We start from the raw sequence: 22,121 nt of genomic DNA, 5'->3' as shown, positions 1-22,121 counted from the left end.
ATTACATCGTAATGCAATTGTCTCAACAAGGGTGCATTTGGCACACGTGCAAAGTACAGTGACCACTAAATGTTTTTCAAGAAACGGCTGTCCTTCAGTGTCGAAACGGTACCTTAGCTCTTCGGAGATTCCCAGTCTCCTCTGCCGGTCAAACACGGAGAGCTGCCTCGGGCCCAACGGGCACTAACTTTCCAAAACTGGAGGTGTTCATGAATGATAGTGTTCAACGTTCCACAGAAAGGTCCGTCTTTCGAGCCGATTCGAGACATGTTATCGGTCTGACCTTGAGGATGAGGAACTCTGACACTGGCCTCTGAGCCGCCTCGGCCGGGATCGTCCTGCACTGATGTACGGCCGTCTCGGAACCGTTTGCACCACTGAAACGCTTTGGAAAAAAAGTGTATCGTGGCCATACTGAGCCTGAAGTCTTCTGTGAATTTCAGATGACTTTTCGCCTTCATTCACGAGAAACTTCATGACAATTCGCTGTTCGATGTTCGCGCTCAACTCGCCGGCCATCTTGTCCAGCACGTGTCTTCTGTTTTGTACACACTTTGAGCCGCCACGTGGTGAACACGGAGGCCTGTCGCGAGTGAAAATGACAAAAAGAAGTAGCGCGAGCCATTTGTACAATCAGGAGACAGAAAGTCCAGGTTTTACTTAAACACCTCTCGTACAATAGCGTTAATGCTGCGAGAAAATACCTTAGCACACAACGTGCATATCGTCCCAGGCAAAAATCTGGAGTGGGACCACTTCGAAATGGATTATCGGACAGGAACCACTTGGAATGTGGAACCATTCACAGGCTGGGACCAGTTAAAAGTGGAACCAGTTTCACGGTGGTGCCACTAGAAGTGGAACCAATGGAATTTATCCAGTGGTCCCCTCTGCTAAGTGGTCTCGGATCCGACCACTTAGCAGATGGGACCACTAAATGCATGACCGAAAGTAATGCGTAGAAAAGCACATACAGTTCCAGTAACTATTGTTTATTCTGCTATGAGCATACACTAAGGATAAAGAAATAATTGATACATCTCTCACGTACTTTTTCGCACACGGGTAATCACTCACTGCGTTCAGACGAGACATGTGCTTGTGTTGAATTTGCGATGCACTCATGGACAACATGAACAACAGGGAACATGGCGTTTTGTTGACCACCTCACACCTGTATTTTCTCAGAGAAGATGACATCTCCGTCCATGTAGGTCGCGGTATGTACCATTTTCCACTTCACCAAACGATCCTAATCTTTGTACTTGTCTTAACCATGTTTCTCAGGTTCCTCTAGCTCCTGAAATAAAACATATAATCAGTAGTAATTCGAAGCACCACGGTAAGCACTTATACCTCTTAACATCGGAAGAAGCATTCTGTGCAGTCCGGTTGGCATTTCATCGTCCGGTTCTTCTGCGGACGCCGTGTCTTCTTAGCGTCGAAACTTCTCCGAGATATCGCCAATATGTTTCACATGACTCATTGTCATCACGTTGTCTTAGAAAATGCACTAAAACCACGTAAATAGTGCACAGGAGATGCCCGATCTCTACCACGGCAACTGAAGAGAAAAAACGACCTCGCAACGATGCGTCCAAGTTCAAACTGCTGACGCCTGCGCCCCTGCGCCTGCGCTCTCTCTGCTCCCTCTCGCCTCTCGCGGCCCGCCGTTAGAATTTGAATTGAAAGCCTCCCGCCGCACCGGAGCCGGAGCGCCCTCATAATTATTGCATCTGCTTTGGGTCAGCCCGTGCAATTACCTCTTTGTTTTTAGTTTTTCAAATTATTTGGCGGAGTGTGTCATCATTTGATTGTGCCTTTTGGCATTTTGCTGGTACATTTTATGTATGCTCATATGAGAATATGAGCACGAATTGAAGTTACAGCATATATTTTATCGAAGACGTAAACGGATAAAAAACAAGAAATATAGATCATACGTGTGCTAAAATACATCAAAATAATGGCTAAAAAAGCAAAAAAAAAACAAAAAACAGAAGGGTATATGGCAAGAGTGGACTCTTCTTCCCCTAACGGATCTCAAAGGGGGAAGCTGCCCAGCTTGGAATCTCAAGTGGTTCAATTGACCATTGTGGGAACCAAATGGTACCTGTGAGGCTCCCACTGTAAGTTCTGGAACCATTTGAGGCCAGAGTGGCACCACTGATTTCACCAACGTGGAACCAGCCACCCCACTTGCGAATCCAGCTGGGACCATGAAGATTCAACTGGAACCATTCCGGGACCATCCACATTCAAATGGAACCAGTCCAGATTCAAATGGAACCATTCTGGAACCAGTCCAGATTTTTGCCTGGGGTAGTGATGTATGTGAGTGTGATGCAAACAAACCTAGCTAACATCGGCGTTTCCCGATGCTTCTTCACTTTCGAACTTTGGCATTGCTGACATTTTCAAACGCTGACGTTGTGAGCCATGTAGGAACTCCTCGTAAGAGTTCATCGTCAAGTGTTTTGAACACACACGGTGGACCGACTTCAAGTTCATTCCCAGTGAATCAGATCATTTTCGACTTCGCTGCTCACACTTTGGTACGGCGTGGTACGAGATCACGATGCTTCAATCGCGTGTTTTCAGGTGGTTGCTTCGGCAAACCGTAACACAACATTGCATGCCAGGTATCTTCGTGCCACTAGCGCTGTATCATACAGCAGAAACAAATTTAAACAAGTAGTTCGCGGAGTCAACGAAAATAACGATACTAGCAGAAGAGCAGAGCTAAACGATAGCAAAGCTGCGCCAGGGCGTTCAAAGTAGGCCGCAAACAGGGGGCGCCTCCGTGGGATAGTGGCCAGCCCTTAATTCTTTTTTGTTGTTTTATTTCGCAAACCATATAGTGAACAGGGGCTGTAGTAACACTTGGAAAACAGAAAAAAAAAACAATAACATGACCACCAAACGAAACGAATCATTAGAAATACTGGATCATACATATTGGACAGTGTTGCCAGGTGGTCTAAAACCAGGCGTCGCGCAGCCTCGTCTGGCCTGAATTTTTCGTGAGAAATTAAAAATGTTTAGAGCGTGTTGTCGGTCGTATGGTTTCGCATAGGGTATCTACAAGCAAAAAAGTATCAAGTCACGACGCCAGCACATCTTGCTTGTGTACTGTTGTACAGTACCTTTAACGTGCCCCCACGTGGCATTTGGAGCGCGCCAACTCTAAATAATAACAATAGCAGACGGACACCAGACACCAACTTCAATCCAACATCGGACACCCAGTACAGTGTCGGTGTCGTCTACTACGAGTAGGCAGTATGATATGATTGGTTCATCCACTCCGAAAAACGGTCGAAGAAGAGTGCTTCCCCGAGTACGACGTAATTGCGGAGCTCACTGTGTACTTGCTTGTGTACGAGGTAAACAACGTCGACAATTATCCGAGGGAGGCTACTAAAATGAACGACAAAAACACAAAAGCCTGCAATGGGCTCACTGGTTCAAAGCAGTTTCAGGTGCGTGTGCCGGCCACGGACACTGCACTTTGGTACCTTCTCTTCAAAGAACTGTCTCGTCTCCCTTACTGACTATTTGAAGGGCCATTGCAAGCATGCTCTTCCTGCACGGCGTTTCGCCGTTCTTTGATGCAGTCACTGGATCCTACACCGGCGAAGTTGCAAAAAAGTGGGAAGTCACAAAAACGTTGTGACATCGGGCCAGTAGCCCTTGGGCATGATACTTTCTTCCAGCTTTCACTGTACTTCTTTGAGCGTTCCACCATATTTCTTAATGCAGGTTACAGTTGCTCTATTTTCGCCAAAGTCGCATCTTCCCGTATTTTCTTCTCCTATTATTGTATCTAGCCTCTCAACGAAATCCTTTTGACTACGTAGCTCAGCGTTACGAATAGTTTTGTTATTTCGAGCAATGTAGTCCAGAAAAAATCCGAAACTTTGCTTCTCGAAGCATTTCTCGCATCCGCTTTAGAATTCATATGGCGAGTAGCCAGAATATCGGCGACCCTCATATATGTAGATGAACACTTCTCCCTTTTCGCGGCTTGAAATCAATTGCGATATCTCTATAATTTTGGAGGCGACGTGCGTAGACTGCAGGGATGGTCAGGGTTAACCCTGTAACTTTAAACAGACACTTAGGGAAAGCTATTCTGCGACAGCAACAAGAATCAGTTTTAGTGGTTTTCCCCAAGTAATGAATCAACAAGAATTTCTGTAAGAAGATCGACGAGGGTCGAGCGTCACGTGTGGGACGTTTGACATGAAACGACCCCTCAAATAAAAAAAAAAGGAAAACATACTTCCGTGATTGTTGACAGCTTCTTAACTACAAGCGTACTCCGCCTATGGAGACATTCAATCCCTCAAGCCAACGCGGAGCCCCCTTCGCGGCGGCTTCCCGATATTGCAAAATAGCTTCTCGCTTGGCCCCAACAAAAACTGCACGCGAAACATTTGATAACTTTTTTTTCCCTGTTCGCTCTGGGCACACTGGTACGTCTCAAACAGTGCATTACAAGAACGTCATTTCAGGGGAGCAAGAACCTGACGGAGCGCGAGCGCCGCGCCCGGCCACAAGTAGACTCGGCCATCTGCGCTACACAGGCCTCCGCACCAAGAGGATAAAAAAAGCAAACCAGATAGATCGCGTATATAGCACGGACACTACTCGCCATAAATTCAGTGTCGAGCGTGAGCGGAACAACGATGCTAAAAAGGTGATGCACTCGATTGAAGAAGAAAATTGGCACACGAAAACGACAAAAACCCATAGCGAGCACATACATAGCGAAAATAAGTGCACCAGCCCAGGAACCATTTTACAAAGGAGACCGAGTCAGTGGTCTCCTTTTTCAGCCTCGAACAGGACCGTGGCTACCCAAGAAACGAATATTTGAATTGTTTAGGAGTGCCCCCAACGTGCCCACTATGCGAGACCGGCGAAGCGGAAGATCTCGAACATGTCCTAAGATCGTGCCGTGCACTACATGTACCAACACTGCAAAAAAAAAAAAAAAAAAAAAAACGATCACCTTCCTCTTCGGATTCGACAACGCAGGCAACGACACAATCGCAGAAACAATACCTACTTGCATGGGATAAGGGCACACAAGTAGAAACCAATAGCATATTATAGTCATGCCTCAGCCGCGGTGAGCGATCAAGGAACTGTGTTCTTCGGAAGTTAGAAATTAGTAACCGAAACCGCACTCGACTCCTGTACACCGGAAAAGTCAGTACCGATTCCCGCAGAAAAGACAGCGTTGTTTTTGGGGGCAGCAACAGCCGAGCCACTCTGAGTCGGCAAGATCCTAGTGACTACAGTGTCTCTACAGCTTCGCAGTGACACTGGTGACACCCCAAGAACGACACAGCTGGTGTTTTATCGTGTTGATTTATTATTTTTCTTTGTGTAGATCCTGGCTTGTGGTATCTACTTTTATTCGGATACCTGCATTGTTCCGAAAAGGATTAAGCGAACCTGGACCTGAACCTCAAGTCGAATCGGTACAAATCGAGACCAGGCTTTCTCAACGGCGGCGCGCAAGAGTCCGGTCTCCTTACTTCTCCACCGTGGCTTGGATTCCGGCTTTTTGGAACATGCAGCGACGACTGACGATGGGGCGAATATCAGAGAATGGTGAAACTCTGCCTATAAACTGCTCTGCGGCGCGGTACGAGTGGTGAGGGCAGCACGTATAACTAATAGGACTAGCGGCGGGTCGTGTGCGTTTTTCTCGGTGGTGTGAACGCGGGCGTTTAGTTTAGTTAGTTTTAGTTTAGGTTGTAGTTTAGCAGCGTGTCAGTGTATCCGAAAGAGGGACGAGTTTGTAACGAAATACTTTAGCCTTTTTAATATTCATCCTAATGCCCCAGGGACATAGGGGTAGCGTGATTCTGAGTGGTGTGCTGTAAGGATCGTGCTGCAGCCCTCACCGGTTATATACTAGCATTTTACTGCGTGACGCCCCGGCAAGGCGCAGCACCTCCGCGGGGTGTATAATGAAAGGCCTACTCTACCACACCACCCAGAATCACTCGATCAAGGGCATTTGTAGTAGTATGTAGGGGTTGCGAGAGAAACCGGATGAGAGTTAGCTCTTTGGGTGTCTGGTTCGAACCCCACACCGTCTGGGACACCGTCGCGTATTCTTCCCCGCGCGCGGCAGGCGGCGCTCAGGTGGAGGCTCTTACCGGTGGGCGGAGCGTGGCCGGAGGGCTGCGGTCGCGCTTAGCCGCTCACATTTTTCAGCCTGGGCCGACTTCTTTCATCATTTTTCAACCTGTGCTGACTTCAATCGCAATTTTTTGCCCGCTACAACAGGTGTGCACTAGGCGATTTACATGCAAAGGATAGCCATACACAAAAGTACAAGTGAAAATATATTTATTAAAGTCATTAGTGTGAGGAATTATGTTATGACTCTGCGTGAAGTAGAAAAACTTAACCAAAAAACCTGAAGCAGAGGAAACACAATACACGTAACAACGATAAACTAAACTTATTACAGGTATGATGCAATAGCATTGAAGGCCTATCACAATTATTCTTTGTTAGTGATAATCACGCAAGTTTTCAATTAAGCAGAAGGGGTAGCACATTTAATCAAAGAAGATATTTTTAATCAATACGATTACAATCAAAATTAAAAGTTTATTATAAAAAGTCTAACATGACCACCATAGCGGAGTTTTAATTTCAAAGTTCTGACAGATGTCCGTAACTTCATGCGCAACAGCTAATATTCCATTATGATACATTTAATCAAAGAATATATTTTTAATCAGTATGATTACAATCAAAATTAAAAGTTTTATTATAAAAACTTTAACATGATTATACGTGACCACCATAGTGGAGCTTTAATTATAAGTGCCGATAGTTAATTGCGGACAGCAGAGAACCTGGAAGACCATGGGACACGAATGACACGAACACAAGATCTGACACGAACACAAGATATTCTGAATCTAAACAACAGAGGAGGAGAATAATCTATCATTTTAACTATCATAAAATCATCCCTGTGACTTAATCTAGTAGAACCCCGTACAATTTTCATTCTAACAGACACTGCAAACCTTACCTTGTTTTATGAATTCAACACAGAAAATACATTAAAAAATGAACTTCACCCCATAGCACGCTCCTAGCCAACAATCAGCTCTAATACTATATGCCCAGATTTGTTAAAGACGGGAGGCGTACGCCTGTTTTGTGACAGTTATGAACATTTTCGAGCGCAATAGGGAAGATAAGTTCCAACATTACACAATTAATCAATTTCTTATTAAGTAAACAGCATAGACATACGGAAATATTGAGAAACAAAACGATCAACAGCTAATAGAGGACCAAAACCCATCACATAAACAACAGACACACGCAGGAAAATAAATGAAAAAAAGAATCTATGAAAACGATAAACATGCACGGATGAATAGAAGAGAAACACTTTGAACGGCACACCATCCACATGTAAACAATGGCACACACACGAGGAAATAATGAAAAACATGATCAACAGCTAATAGAGAACCAAACAAATGCACCAAAGCAAACAAGAGGTACACAAAGGATAAATAATTGAAAAACAATCTATCAAAACGATAAACATGCACGGATGAATAGCAGAGAAACACTCTAAACGGCGCGTCTGCCAACATGTAAATAACACACAGGAAAATAATATCGAAACAAACTATCAAACATTACAAATTGAAATGGAAATAATATACGTTTTGAACTATCATAAAATCCACTTTACGACCTAACAATATAGAATTTTCATCCTACTCGGGCACTATAAACATTACCTTGACAGAGGTATCCAAACACGCAGCACAGCTTTACACAGTACAACCAGACTTGAGACCAGTGGGGTCACTCTCTACACCTACACACTCAAAGCAAAGAATCTGTTATCAGTCTGCGGGCTGGGGAAACCCTCTCTCTTTTTCACGTTCTTTCCTCCAAAAGGAAATATTCTCAGGACTGGTGTACAGAGACGAATTTTTTTATTGATCGCAAATAGACATTGAAATTATTCGATTCTCAAGAACACAATAAGAATTCTATCAACAAACAATAGCACGCAAAAAATATAGGAATAGACATCAATATCAGTGCAAACTGGTTTTTAGAGAAACATTATCTAAGCAAATGAGAAGTATTATCGGCGCAAACAATACCAAACGAGAAACGCTGCATTTTAATGTATTTCAGGTCAGACATAACTATCATGCATACATTATTCTAAACTCACAAAATATCAATCGAGTGAACATCTGAAGCAAAGAGAGAAAGTCAAGTTTATTAATTGATAGAAACAATACTATTGACAGAGGTATCCAAACACGCAGCACAGCTAAGCTTTACACTGTACAACCAGACTGGAGCCCGGCGGGGTCACTCTCTCCCTCTATACAGCCCAAAGCGAAGAATCCGCACATCCTTGGCAATCTATGGAGTGGGGAAACCCTCTCTCTTTGTCACATTCTTTCCTCCAAAGGGAAATATTCTTAGGACCAGTGTACAGGGGCGAAATTTTTTATTGATCGCAAATAGACATTGAAATTATTCGATTCTCAAGAACACAATAAGAATTCTATCAACAAACAATAGCACGCAAAAAATATAGGAATAGACTTTTATGTCAGTGCAAACTGGTTTTAGAGGAACATTATCTAAGCAAACGAGAAAATATTATCGGCGCAAACAATACTCAACCAAAACGAGAAACGTTGCATTTAATGTATTTCAGATCAGACACAACTATTAGGCATTCATTATTCTCAACTTACAAAATATCAATCGAGTGAAAGTCAAGTTTATTCAGTGATAGAAACAGTACTAATTCGAAAACGAGAAACAAATTTAATCACATAATTTCTTATGATAACTTTGCAACAGTAATTTCTACACGCAGAAGCCACAAACAACTCATCTGAAATGCAAAATTATTGTGTTTGCTACAGCGAAAATCAACGCACACAGCTCAAAATACATTCCCAACTAGTAGAATATTTTTTATTAATATCAATCGAGTGATCATCTGAAACAAAGTTAAAAGCAGTAATTAATTAAGGCAAACATTTTTCGTAATCACGCAGCGCAAATATACATCACAGAAACATGTCTTTTTTCATTCAGGGCCCACTAGAGGAAACGAAGTGAGAGAGGGAAGCTGAGTTCCCGGACACTTTCGTTAAGGTTACGCCCGCAGGGAGTAAAGGAATCCAACAATGGTCTTGGTATACAATGTATAGTTATAAAGCCGTAAACTGACTCCCGCAAGTCAAGTTAGGGAAGGAGGGTCTGTAGCGCTGTCTTGTACGTAGGATCATTGAAAGCACACGTTTTTTCCTTACACATCACATCTTTTTTGTAAATTTAATTTCATAATTCTCTATGACAGGTGGAACATTATAAACCTGATAATAAATTTTTAATAAATAAAATTATCACCGATATGACTTAATTAAGTGTCGAGGCACACTACAGAACAGAACAGACAATTGCTATACATTGAAGAGATGAACGGATTTTGTACTCGTTACCATAGATCATGGGAGCACCTGATAAAAAGCTGCTTCGAAAAAGAGGAGCCTCGAAACGATTCCATTATCGCTGCATTTCGATATGTCCCAGACATGGTCGTATTATATGGCGCAAATTATGGAATTCAAGATGCGAGAACTTGTATGCCGAATCTACAATAGTTATAAAAATATTTGCACGTCAACATCGGAAGGATCACTGGGATTGATGGTGGAGTTTTTGAGGTTTGCTAACGAAGAATTGAAATACACTAGACCAAACGTAATTGTAATCATTGCAATGGGCATCGCATTAATCAAGAAAGCAATCAGATCAAATTATCATACACAAGCAGTCTATATCGCACGAATCATTACGGATTTGTTGAAATTACACCTAACGGTTGAAATGGAAAGTACATAAAAAATATTGTCACGTGATATATTCCACCCTAGACCTTGTACACATTTATTTTATTCTACCAGTCAATGATGTCGAATGATCAGAAGTTCAATATTGTCGTGCAAGGTCTGATGTATCATCACTTATTGAAACTCAACAAATATATCAATTGCGGTGGACCACAGGACGATTTTCATCTAATACTCTCTTGTACGCCATTCAAGAACTTTCATACAAACAAAGGAAACATCAATAAGAGACTATGCAAGTTCATCGCTACAAAGTGCAAGTTGTTGAAGCAATACAAGCACGTCGACAACATATCACCCGCGTTAATCAACGCTGGATTCAAGCGCCCAATAATCAGGATAATCTACTTGATGTCTTCGAAATTCATCAATCAAGACACCAAACGAAAACTTCAGAGTTTGGATAGAACTGTAATTTATCGAAATAAACATGTGTCTAAATGAAATAATAATTGTATTCTTTGTCATCATTGTAGTGTATTCTACACATCGCAACGAAAACAGCTTATGACTAGATTGAAGGTTGCTAAGGAGACGTTTATTCCGCACTATGTACTAGGATGGAAACAACTCAGGGAATCCGTTTCCGGAAAACAACCCGTTTCCGGAAGAAAGCAACACGCTCGCGTGAGATGCCGCGTTAACGCGTCGGGCACCGAATCGCGTTCGGTTTCGGAATGGTGTCCGGGAAACGCTGCCAGGCGTGTTGCCGAAACGCATTCGACGACGCGGATAACCGTTTCTTCGAGTTTTAAGTAAATTTCGTTCGAAAAATATTCGGAACTTTCACTATCTGCGACATGGAGAATTCACATTACGTTATAGGGCATATAGAAAATATCAATACACTCGATTCAATTCTTCGTCACCGTGAAAGAGTTCTTAAAACCTTCGCGTATCAAAGTGAGCCAGCTAAAGCTGTGAAATTACACTTTCTACAACTCAATTCGTAAATTGTGGCAGCAGTTCAAATTTTAATTAAACACTTACTGATGTGTGATAAGTCACCACTGCTCCAAAATGTGACCTGATAAATTTCAGCAATTAATGTACAAATATCTTGTATACAATGTGTGACTATATAGACAACTTTTTAATCTATATCTTAAAAAATTGTAAGAAAGAGTGTACAGTTTTGACTTTGAAATTTAAACAAGAACCTTTGGTGTTAGAGTTTGTGTTTTGTTTCATTGTGAGCTAAAATAATGAATAGACTCATAGTTTTTCAGAATGGCTAACGAAAAGCCTCGGGTACATTCTGTGAATTAGAGCTACGTTTATGTGTGCTGCTTTGGTTAAGTTTGCAAAAGGAATATTTACTTATTATCATTACATATCTTATGGATAGTGCTCATCTTCATTGTATAGTGGTTAAACATTTTTTATCACAGTTGTGTGATTCGATTCTCCCAAAATCTTATTGGAACTGTGTGCCGCATGTTATGATGATTAGAATTGTGGACTCCGCCTTTGCGTCATTTGATAATAGATTCCTTTCAATATAGTATTGTCAACTGTCCAATAGTCTGAGAAAATATATACACTGTGCAATTTAATTCATAAAATATGCTTTCGCAAAATATTAGTGATCCTCTTTTGTAAACAAAGATTGATGTAACATGCCTCTAAATTTCTATTAGCGATTCTACTTCAATTATTTTCTTCGGGTGTCGGTGTTGTATAGAGTGTTTTCGTGTAATATCTCTTTGATTGCCAGCGCTGATTCCATGCGAAGATCCTTGTACATAGTGCGGAATAAACGTCTCCTTAGCGACCTTCAATCTAGTCATAAGCTGTTTTCGTTGCGATGTGTAGAATACATTACAATGATGACAAAGAATACAATTATTATTTCATTTAGACACATGTTTATTTCGATAAATTACAGTTCTATCCAAACTCTGAAGTTGTCGTTTGTTGTCTTGATTGATGAATTCCGAAGACATCAAGTAGATTATTATGATTATTGGGCGCTTGAATCCAGCGTTGATTAACGCGGGTGATATGTTGTCGACGTGATTGTATTGCTTCAACAACTTGCACTTTGTAGCGATGAACTTGCATAGTCTCTTATTGATGTTTCCTTTGTTTGTATGAAGGTTCTTGAATGGCGTACAAGAGAGTATTAGATGAAAATCGTCCTGTGGTCCACCGCAATTGATATGTTTGTTGAGTTTCAATAAGTGATGATACATCAGACCTTGCACGACAATATTGAACTGCTGATCATTCGACATCATTGACTGGTAGAATAAAAGAAATGTGTAGAAGGTCTAGGGTGGAATATATCACGTGAAAAGATTTTTTTGTACTTTCCATTTCAACCGTTAGGTGTAATTTCAACAAATCCGTAATAAATCGTGCGATATAGACTGCTTGTATATGATAATTTGATCTGATTGCTTTCTTGATTAATGCAATGCCCATTGCAATGATTACAATTACGTTTGGTCTAGTGTATTTCAATTCTTCGTTAGAAAACCTCAAAAACTCCACCATCAATCCCAGTGATCCTTCCGATGTTGACGTGCAAATATTTTTATAACTATTGTAGAATCGGCATACAAGTTCTCGCATCTTGAATTCCATAATTTGCGCCATATCTCCGAATACGACCATGTCTGGGACATATCGAAATGCAGCGATAATGGAATCGTTTCGAGGCTCCTCTTTTTCGAAGCAGCTTTTTATCAGGTCCTCCCATGACCTATGGTAACGAGTACAAAATCCGTTCATCTCTTCAATGTATAGCAATTGTCTGTTCTGTTCTGTAGTGTGCCTCCGCACTTAATTAAGTCATATCGGTGCTAATTTTATTTATTAAAAATTTATTATCAGGTTTATAATGTTCCACCTGTCGTGAGAATTATGAAATTCGATTTACAAAAAGATGTGATGTGCAAGGAAAAAACGTGTGCTTTCAATGATTCTACGTACAAGACAGCGCTAGAGACCCTCCTTCCCTAACTTGACTTGCGGGAGTCAGTTTATGGCTTTATAACTATACATTGTATACCAAGACCATTGTTGGATTCCCCTACTTCCTGCGGGCGTAACCTTAACGAAAGTGTACGGGAACTCAGCTTCCTTCTCTCACTTCGTTTCCACTAGTGGGCCCTGAATGAAAAAAGACATGTTTCTGTGATGTATATTTGCGCTGCGTGATTACGAAAAATGTTTGCTTAAATTAATTACTGCGTTTGACTTTGTTTCAGATGATCACTCGATTGATATTAATAAAAATGTTCTACTAGTTGGGAATGTATTTTGAGCTGTGTGCGTTTATTTTCGCTGTAGCAAACACAATAATTTTGCATTTCAGATGAGTTGTTTGTGGCTTCTGCGTGTAGAAATTACTGTTGCAAAGTTATCATAAGAAATTATGTAATTAAATTTTTTCTCATTTTCGAATTAGTATTGTTTCTATCACTGAATAAACTTGACTTTCACTTGATTGATATTTTGTGAGTTGAGAATAATGAATGCCTAATAGTTGTGTCTGATCTGAAATACATTAAATGCAACGTTTCTCGTTTTGGTTGAGTATTGTTTGCGCCGATAATATTTTCTCGTTTGCTTAGATAATGTTTCTCTAAAACCAGTTTGCACTGACATAAAAGTCTATTCTGAGATGTCTTGCGTGCTGTTTTTTTTTGATAGAATTCTTATTGTATTCTTGAGAATCGAATAATTCCAATGTCTATTTGCGATCAATAAAAAATTTCGCCCCTGTACACTGGTCCTAAGAACATTTCCTTTTGGAAGAAAGAATGTGAAAAAGAGAGAGGGTGTACCCACTCCATAGATTGCAAAGGATGTGCGAATTCTTCGCTTTGGGCTGTATAGAGGGAGAGAGTGACCCCGCCGGGCTCCAGTCTGGTTGTACTGTGTAAAGCTTAGCTGTGCTACGTGTTTGGATACCTCTGTCAATAGTATTGTTTCTATCAATTAATAAACTTGACTTTCTCTCTTTGCTTCAGATGTTCACTCGATTGACATTTTGTGAGTTTATAATAATGTATGCATGATAGTTATGTCTGACCTGAAATACATTAAAATGCAGCGTTTCTCGTTTGGTATGTTTGCGCCGATAATACTTCTCATTTGCTTAGATAATGTTTCTCTAAAAACCAGTTTGCACTGATATTGATGTCTATTCCTATATTTTTTGCGTGCTATTGTTTGTTGACAGAATTCTTATTGTGTTCTTGAGAATCGAATAATTCCAGTGTCTATTTGCCATCAATAAAAAATTTCGTCTCTGTACACCAGTTCTGACAATATTTCCTTTTGGAGGAAAGAATGTGAAAAAGAGAGAGGGTTTCCCCACCCCACAGATTGACAACAGATTCTTTGCTTTGGGGTGTTTAGGTGTAGAGAGTGACCCCACCGGTCTCGAGTCTGATTGTACTGTGTAAAGCATAGCTGTGCTGCGTGTTTGGATACCTCTGTCAAGGTAATGTTTATAGTGTCCGAGTAGGATGAAAATTCTATATTGTTAGGTCGCAAAGTTGATTTTATGATAGTTCAAAAGGTATATTATTTCCATTTCAATTTGTAATGTTTGATAGTTTGTTTCGATATTATTTTCCTGTGTGTTGTTTACATGTCGGTAGACGCGCCGTTTAGAGTGTTTCTCTGCTATGCATCCTTGCATGTTTCTCGTTTTGTTCGATTCTTCTTCAACTATTTATCCTTTGTGTACCTCTTGTTTACGTGTTGGATTTTGGCTCTCTATTATCTGTTGATCTTGTTTCAATAATATTTTCCTGTGTGTTATTTACATGTTGGCAGACGCGCCGTTTAGAGTGTTTCTCTGCTATTCATCCGTGCATGTTTATCGTTTTGATAGATTGTTTTTCAATTATTTATCCTTTGTGTACCTCTTGTTTGCTTTGGTGCATTTGTTTGGTTCTCTATTAGCTGTTGATCGTGTTTTTCATTATTTCCTCGTGTGTGTGCTATTGTTTACATGTGGATGGTGTGCCGTTCAAAGTGTTTCTCTGCTATTCATCCGTGCATGTTTATCGTTTTCATAGATTCTTTTTTTCATTTATTTTCCTGCGTGTGTCTGTTGTTTATGTGATGGGTTTTGGTTCTCTATTAGCTGTTGATCGTTTTGTTTCTCAATATTTCCGTATGTCTATGCTGTTTACTTAATAATAAATTGATTAATTGTGTAATGTTGGAACTTATCTTCCCTATTGCGCTCGAAAATGTTCATAACTGTCACAAAACAGGCGTACGCCTCCCGTCTTTAACAAATCAGGGCAGATATTATTAGAGCTGATTGTTTGCTAGGAGCGTGCTATGGGGTGAAGTTCATTTTTTAATGTATTTTCTGTGTTGAATTCATAAAACAAAGTAAGGTTTGTAGTGTCTCTTAGAATGAAAATTGTATGGGGTTCGACTAGATTAAGTCACACGGATGATTTTATGATAGTTAAAATGATAGATTATTCTCCTCCTCTCTTGTTTTGATTAAGAATATCTTTTTTGGTTAATGTAGTGCTATATATTTCATTTCCTCTTGTGTTCGTGTCCCATGGTCTTTCAGGTTCTCTGCTGTCTGCAATTAACTATCGGCACTTGTAATTAAAACTCCGCTGGGGTGGTCATGTTAGACTTTTTATAATAAAACTTTTAATTTTGATTGTAATTGTATTGATTAAAAATATCTTCTTTGATTAAAACGTGCTACTCCTCCTGCTTAATTGAAAACTTGCGTGATCATCACTAATAAAAAATGTGATACCCCTTCAATGCTATTGCATCATATTTTTTGGCTAAGTTTTTCTCCTTCACACGGAGTCATAACATAATTCTCGACACTAATGACTTTAATAAATATATTTTCACTTGTACTTTTGTGTATGGCTAACCTTTGCATGTAAACTGCCTACTACACACCGGTTGTATCGGAAAAAATATGTGAAGTCGGCCCACGTATGACGAAATAAGTCGACCCAGGCTGAAAATGTGAGAGGGTAAGCGCGCACGCAGCCCTCCCCCCGCCGGTATTCACGTGGACAACCCTCCGCACACGCGCCGCGCAGGGAAAAATACGCGCAGGGCTGGTCCAGGTTTCTAACTGGACCGCCCGAAGCCTGGATCCTACCCCGTACTACAATTTGTTCTTTCTACTTTTTTTCCACCTCCTGATGCGGATGCTCTGTAAGGTGAGTTTTATTATTTAAATTTTTGCGAACAGAATTTCCCAAGTAAATGCCACTTTTCTACACCACCAATGTGAAGAGCGCGTCGAATTCACTCAAACTGCATCATAATTGAAAGGGATATTGATGAGCTATCCCATCGCAAAAAAAATGCCGAACATCATGCACTTCGGAGCATCCTAGGCATAGCGCACCACAACTTTTTGAGCGCAATCGCTGTCAGTCCCGGAAACCGAGCCCATAGACCGATAGTAGAGAACGTGACAGTTTATAAAATTGGGAAAGGGAAGGCGTGATCCCAGCGGCAGCCTGATGCAATAAGCCGTGCCTGTGTTATCTCCTCCTACTATCCCGGTGTGGGCGGGTTGTCCGGCCAACGATTACGCTGAAAAATTCGTCGCGGGCTGTTCTTCGGATGCTCCGTAAAGCACAATGTACGGCTATTTTTCGGCACATTCTTTACATTGGTGAGGCAAAAAAAAGTTACAGTTGCTTAGAAATTTCAGAGTTCATTTCGAAAAACTTTACAGTATGACATTCACATCAACAGGTGCCAAAAACCTAGCAAGAAGAAATGCCGTTAGACGCAGGATTATGGGTGTTGTAAAAGTATTATTATTGAAGGACGTTTAGGGAGACACCCTGTATACAAGGTCACTCAATCATAACTGAGCTGAGGAAGAAATTCGGATGGTGCTAACCTATAAGCTAGACTGGAGCACTTGGTACTCCTCATCACATGATTCGGATTCTCGGTCTGAACGAATGAGAATTCAGTTACTTCGTACCAAATGGTGTACTTCGTAGCAAATGGTAACGTGCTTTTGTTTCCACAAAAATATGAATTCGAAATTGCAATGCCAATTCCAATGATTCCAAATGCCAATTAACAATAATGAAATCATGGTATAGTGACTTCTTCTTCTGAGTACCGAAGGCGATCTGCACACGACTCGCAGGCTATCACCAAGTTTGGGGCAGCCGCAAGAGAACAGCGTAAATAGAAAACACAAATAGGTGACAAAAGCTGCAGAATGTAGAAGAAAAAACAAAACAAAAATAAACATGATATACTGTTACCCCCCATGGCACACTGGAGAAGGACGTTTTCCCGCCCACCCGTGACAGCAGCACACGTCCTTTCTTACAGTGCCCACTGACCACTTTGTGCCAAAGCTCGGTCGACCTCTCCGGAGCAGAACGACCCACCACCCTTATTCAACCAGTATGCAATGGTGGGTTGGGGATACGACGTTCGACATGCCGCTGCCAGAGGCGATGCGAACACATGAATTATACATTGCAAGCCTGATACTCACGAGGGGCTGTCGTACTGGCAGTACTGGTCATAGGGCCACTGGTAGTCGCGGTGGAACTGGGAGTCGTCCTAGAGGTAGGGCTAGTTGCTGGAAAGGTGCAGAAAATAACGTCCATTTACGAAACGTACTTGGTGCGGCGGTAATCCATTAAGCGAGTTGAAATTCATTCAAGCGAAAGGTGCACTGCTTTGTGTTGCCACACGACCAGTGCAGTGTTATTGGACCTTTATTGTTCTTTTATCTATATGAATGATATTGTTGATGTTGTGAGCACCGGAATACAGATACGTTTGCTTGCAGACGATTGTGTGTTATGCAGACCGCTTTATTTCCATGATGAACAAGTTCCGCTGAGTCATAGTCTAGCTGGCATCTCCGATTTTTCCGACAGGTGGGTTATGAGGCTTAACTGCAATAACACTGTTCTCCGAACCACGACCAAAAGGCAACCAATTCAGTTCAGTTCCCAACCAGATCAGTGCTATTTTATTGGGGACGTTCCAGTAGAGGAGGTGAAGGCATTTAAGTACTTTGGTATGACCTTTACATCTGGTATAATGGTCTAGGCACATTAACTTAACCTGCTCTGCCGCCATGCGTAAACTGGGGTATCTGAAAAAGAAACTTCGAAAAGCCCAGCCTACTGTGAAGATATGGGATTTTAAGTCCATCATACGGTATCGTGTGGGATCCGCACAGCAAAGTTGACATGAATAAACTCGAAGCAGGATAACGGAAAGCTGTGCGTTTAATTTTTCATGCAAACATGCTCTTATGAGTGAAAACAACATTACGCCCTTGAAGACACGAAAAATTACCGAACTGAAGTTCTTGTTCGATACATCGAGAAGTAACTTTAAGTAACAGTGATTTCCGTATCGAGAACCCCTCCTACCACTTGGGTGCCATGTTCATCCCATTTCCTTTAGAGGTACTGTAAATCAGCACCGATCTAATGTCATTTAGTGTGGCTATTCGATAGTCCAAGCCACCTGGAGAAAAACTGCGCAAGTTTCATTCCAATCGACGGTGCAATTAATTAGAAAATTACAATTAAAGATTACGGGCAACACTGTACTAGGTATTCGAAATGAATCCGTACTCCTGCCACATACGGCGGCAACCACATTGCATGCGTATAACACTGGGCCCGAAATAACAATCCACCACAATCCACCATAAAATCTGCCCCTGCAATCCACACAACGATCCACATCTGAGGATAAACGGATAAGCGAGCTGAAATGAAATGCTGAGTCGTTGAAAAAAATGTGTCAGACGTTCAAGAAGCCAGACAGCGTCGGGACTTGTTTGTTCACAGAGGTTCACAGCGAGAGTTTGTTCGTTGAAAAGAGGCCGCGAACAGAAGGAGCGCGCAGGCGCCGCAGAGAAGTAGGGAGAGCCTCCATCGAACAGCGGCCAGCGCTGGGTTACTTCGCAAAAAACACTGTTAACAGGGGATTCAGAATGCACAGGTAAACAGGGAAACTAATAATATGGTTACTAAAATAACGAAGTTCCGATGTAATAGTGTGTAATACCAATTTTCAGTGCTGCCCGCTATACAGGGGGCTGTTTGACACCAAGCGTCGCACCGCTCCACTACGCCGCATTTTTCATGGCCAATTAAAAATATGTATAGCGCGTTGTCGGTCGTATGGTTCCGCATATGGTATTTAGAAGCAACAAAGTCTCTACTCACATCACCGGCATATCATGCTTGTCTACTGCTTTACAGTACCTTTAAAACAATATTCGCTCTTAGTTCAACATCTAAAATTTCGTTTTTTATTCGTACTGCCCCTGAGTGGAATTCGTTGCTTATTGTTCGGAGCGAAAGTGCTACAGTATTCGAAGAGCCTGTCGACGACATCTGCACTGGTTCAGATCGTTAATGTCCCTGTAAGAATGTTCTCCTTTGTATGTGTATGTACGAACTTGTTTGTTGATTCCCTTGTTTATATTGTGCATTCGTTCCTGTTTGGGCTACTGCGTGGATCACAGTATTTGTAAATAAATGAATAAACACGTTTCGGACAGCCTGATATAGATTACTCGTCTGGCTATGCCAAATAAGGCACAGCATTCTATTTACTGTGCCTGTGTCGTCTGTTTCTTGTCGCGACTCATTCGTTCTGGAATAATTGAATTTGTAACATCAGCGCGTACATTGGAGGAGAACAGCGAACGGAAGCGGAAGTACAAGCAAGAGATATCCACGCCGATAGTCACAGGTTATACTGCATGTTATTATGACAACTTCTATTAGCTGGCACTCATGACGAGAAATACTGCCAGAGGTCGCAAACATCGACAGTTGAACACTGACACTCTAAAAACAGAACCGCATAAAACTCTCTGCGCCAACCATTGCCACCAGTGATATGGTCACCACTTGTGGTTGGAAGACAGAGGGAGCGTACGCCCTTTTATGGCAATTTTTATATATCAAAATCGCCGCAAAAAGGTGTGCCTCCTTCTCTTTGTATTGGATATGATACCTTTATCATTCGTGGCAATTGTTGGCTCACGGTTGGCGATGTTTAGAATGTACACTTTTAAAAATGAGCTACCCCACATAGCACGCCCTAGCCAACCATCATCCCGAATGACAACGTTCTCGTCCCCGATTTGTTCAAAACAAAAGGCGGAGCCTATTTTGTTTCCTTTATGCAGTACATAATACTACGCAGTACGTAGGAACGTGGTATGTGGTGAAGTTCATTTTTAAGAGTGTAGGCTGCGTTGAGAAAATGTAGTTTTCTTTGTGCTCTCCGTCTCTCACAAACTCAAAGCAGACGCTTCTGCATCGAGAAAAAGTTGTATCCCTAAGAACACACTGTCGTCCCTGGATATTCGACGGTTACACTCTAAGAAAAAAAGGTAAAATTTCCTACCCAGAGTTGCAGCGGGAATGTACTTCTACCATTTCGTGCCAATGCACACGCCACTTCTCCCCCGCGGGTATAAGCGGCGGCGTCCCTTTCCCTTGCTCCTCTCTCTCACGTTTGCTCTAGGAGAAAATGGTAGAATTTCCTACCCAAGCTGGTAGAGCGACAGTCTCTACTCTGTAGTTCGTTTCTACTCTACAGCTATACCCAAAAGGTAAAACTGGTTGGAGTAGAAAAGTGGTTGCAATGCAGCTCTACCGAAATGGGTAGAAAATCATGCTTTTTTTTGCTTAAAGTGTATCATACCGGGACAGGCAGGACGTCCGCCGGAGGGCAAAATCGGTGCTCAGGGTATACCTCATGTGTTAAAATGGGACTCTCACATGTCCTTACGATGTTCTTTTGGTTGCCCCTAGGGAGGTCATGAACGACCGACGTAGGAGAGTGCGATCACGCAGCAGGGACATAATCTAGCATCGTTTTATTGTACCTTATTTGGTTTCGCCAGAAACCAAACACTGTCTTACAACTTCTGTATCACTGATTGATTACTGTCAATTATATTGACAAACTGCCGCATAAAGCGTAGTACTTTCCATAACGGAAATGAGCGTGCGATTTAAAAATACGACAGAAATCTAGAAGTTGAAAAAAAAAGCCTTACCCGGAGCACAAAGGCTGAGAAACCCACTTCGAAAAGTGCTGGAATTCCCTTCCAAAGAAAAAAAAAAATATCCGACACAATATATTGCTTATTATGCTATCCTCCGTAGGTCCGAGACAAGTGTTCGCATCTGACACAAAACGAAGGCCGAGCTATTGAAGATTAATTAAATTTAGCAAACAAACAATACTCAAGCGACGAAATGCTTGAAGTATCAACTATCAAGGAATGCGAAGACTATGTTTCTTACTTTTTTCGATTTGCGTCAAGAGCGGTGCTACAGAATCGCGTTTTTCTGTCTTTTCCGCGGTAAATGCTCCAGGCATCATAGACAGCCACCTTTTTGGAGGGAAAGAAATTTTACATAGGACCGGTCCTCTCTTCTGACGAATGTAATTCAGCCCCTGGGATCGGCACAGAAAGCAAAACAAATGTGTCACTCAATATTTGCAGAGTCTTAGCAGGAAAATTGAACAAGGTGGTATTTCTCGTCCCGCGAGCTGCCTACCGAGACTGACACAGGATGTACATGAATGACTCTTCACGGGCAATCCGCAAGTGTCATCCTCAGGAGAGTCTGAGAATACACATCGAAGGACGTGGACACAATGACACTGTGAGGACGTCCTGGGGACCGTCTGTGTTCTTGGAGATGTGGTTCCCGCTTAACAGTTGTTCTCTGTCGATAAACCCGATCTCCAGAAGAAGCGGAGGTAATGATACAATGAGTTTGGGTGTACAGCTTTTATTGTCCATCAACATCGACAATGACAGTTTGGGAGGACAACCGTAAAACCCGTCAGTCCAAGAGATTCGTTAACACATGAAAACAAAAACACTCAAAATGTTATCAAACTGGAAGAGCGAATGCTACATGCTCGGCTGTGATGTGTTTCTTCAGTTACCTGCAACCGCACGCCCAAAAATATTTTTGCGCGCGAGAGCCCACCGGGCCATTTTTCCCGCCCACAGAACCACGGACCATTTTCTCCGTAACATTTTTCGAGTAATGATGTCCCGGCTAACGAAAATAAAATAAAGAGCGAATCGGTCCCAGATATTTTCTGGAATGGGTGCTGCTCTTTTAGTATACAGGTTTCCGAAACTATGAAGCT

The 22,121-nt window shown here is 41.7% G+C and overlaps 1 protein-coding gene across 1 annotated transcript in view; it reads right to left on the bottom strand.

Annotated features, from left to right (window-relative positions):
* Nucleotides 1-22,121, bottom strand: part of LOC135375397 (uncharacterized) — a 504,420-nt gene that overhangs the window by 88,488 nt on the left and 393,811 nt on the right. Inside the window, exon 13 of the mRNA XM_064608122.1 lies at nt 17,452-17,538. Coding sequence (XP_064464192.1) covers nt 17,452-17,538 — 87 coding nt within the window. The remainder of the gene's footprint in view (nt 1-17,451; nt 17,539-22,121) is intronic.

The sequence above is a fragment of the Ornithodoros turicata genome, chromosome 1, assembly GCF_037126465.1.
Source record: "Ornithodoros turicata isolate Travis chromosome 1, ASM3712646v1, whole genome shotgun sequence".
NCBI lineage: Eukaryota > Metazoa > Arthropoda > Arachnida > Ixodida > Argasidae > Ornithodoros > Ornithodoros turicata.
The sequence above is the reverse complement of the archived record's forward strand: the minus strand, read 5'-3'. Positions and strand labels throughout refer to the sequence as shown.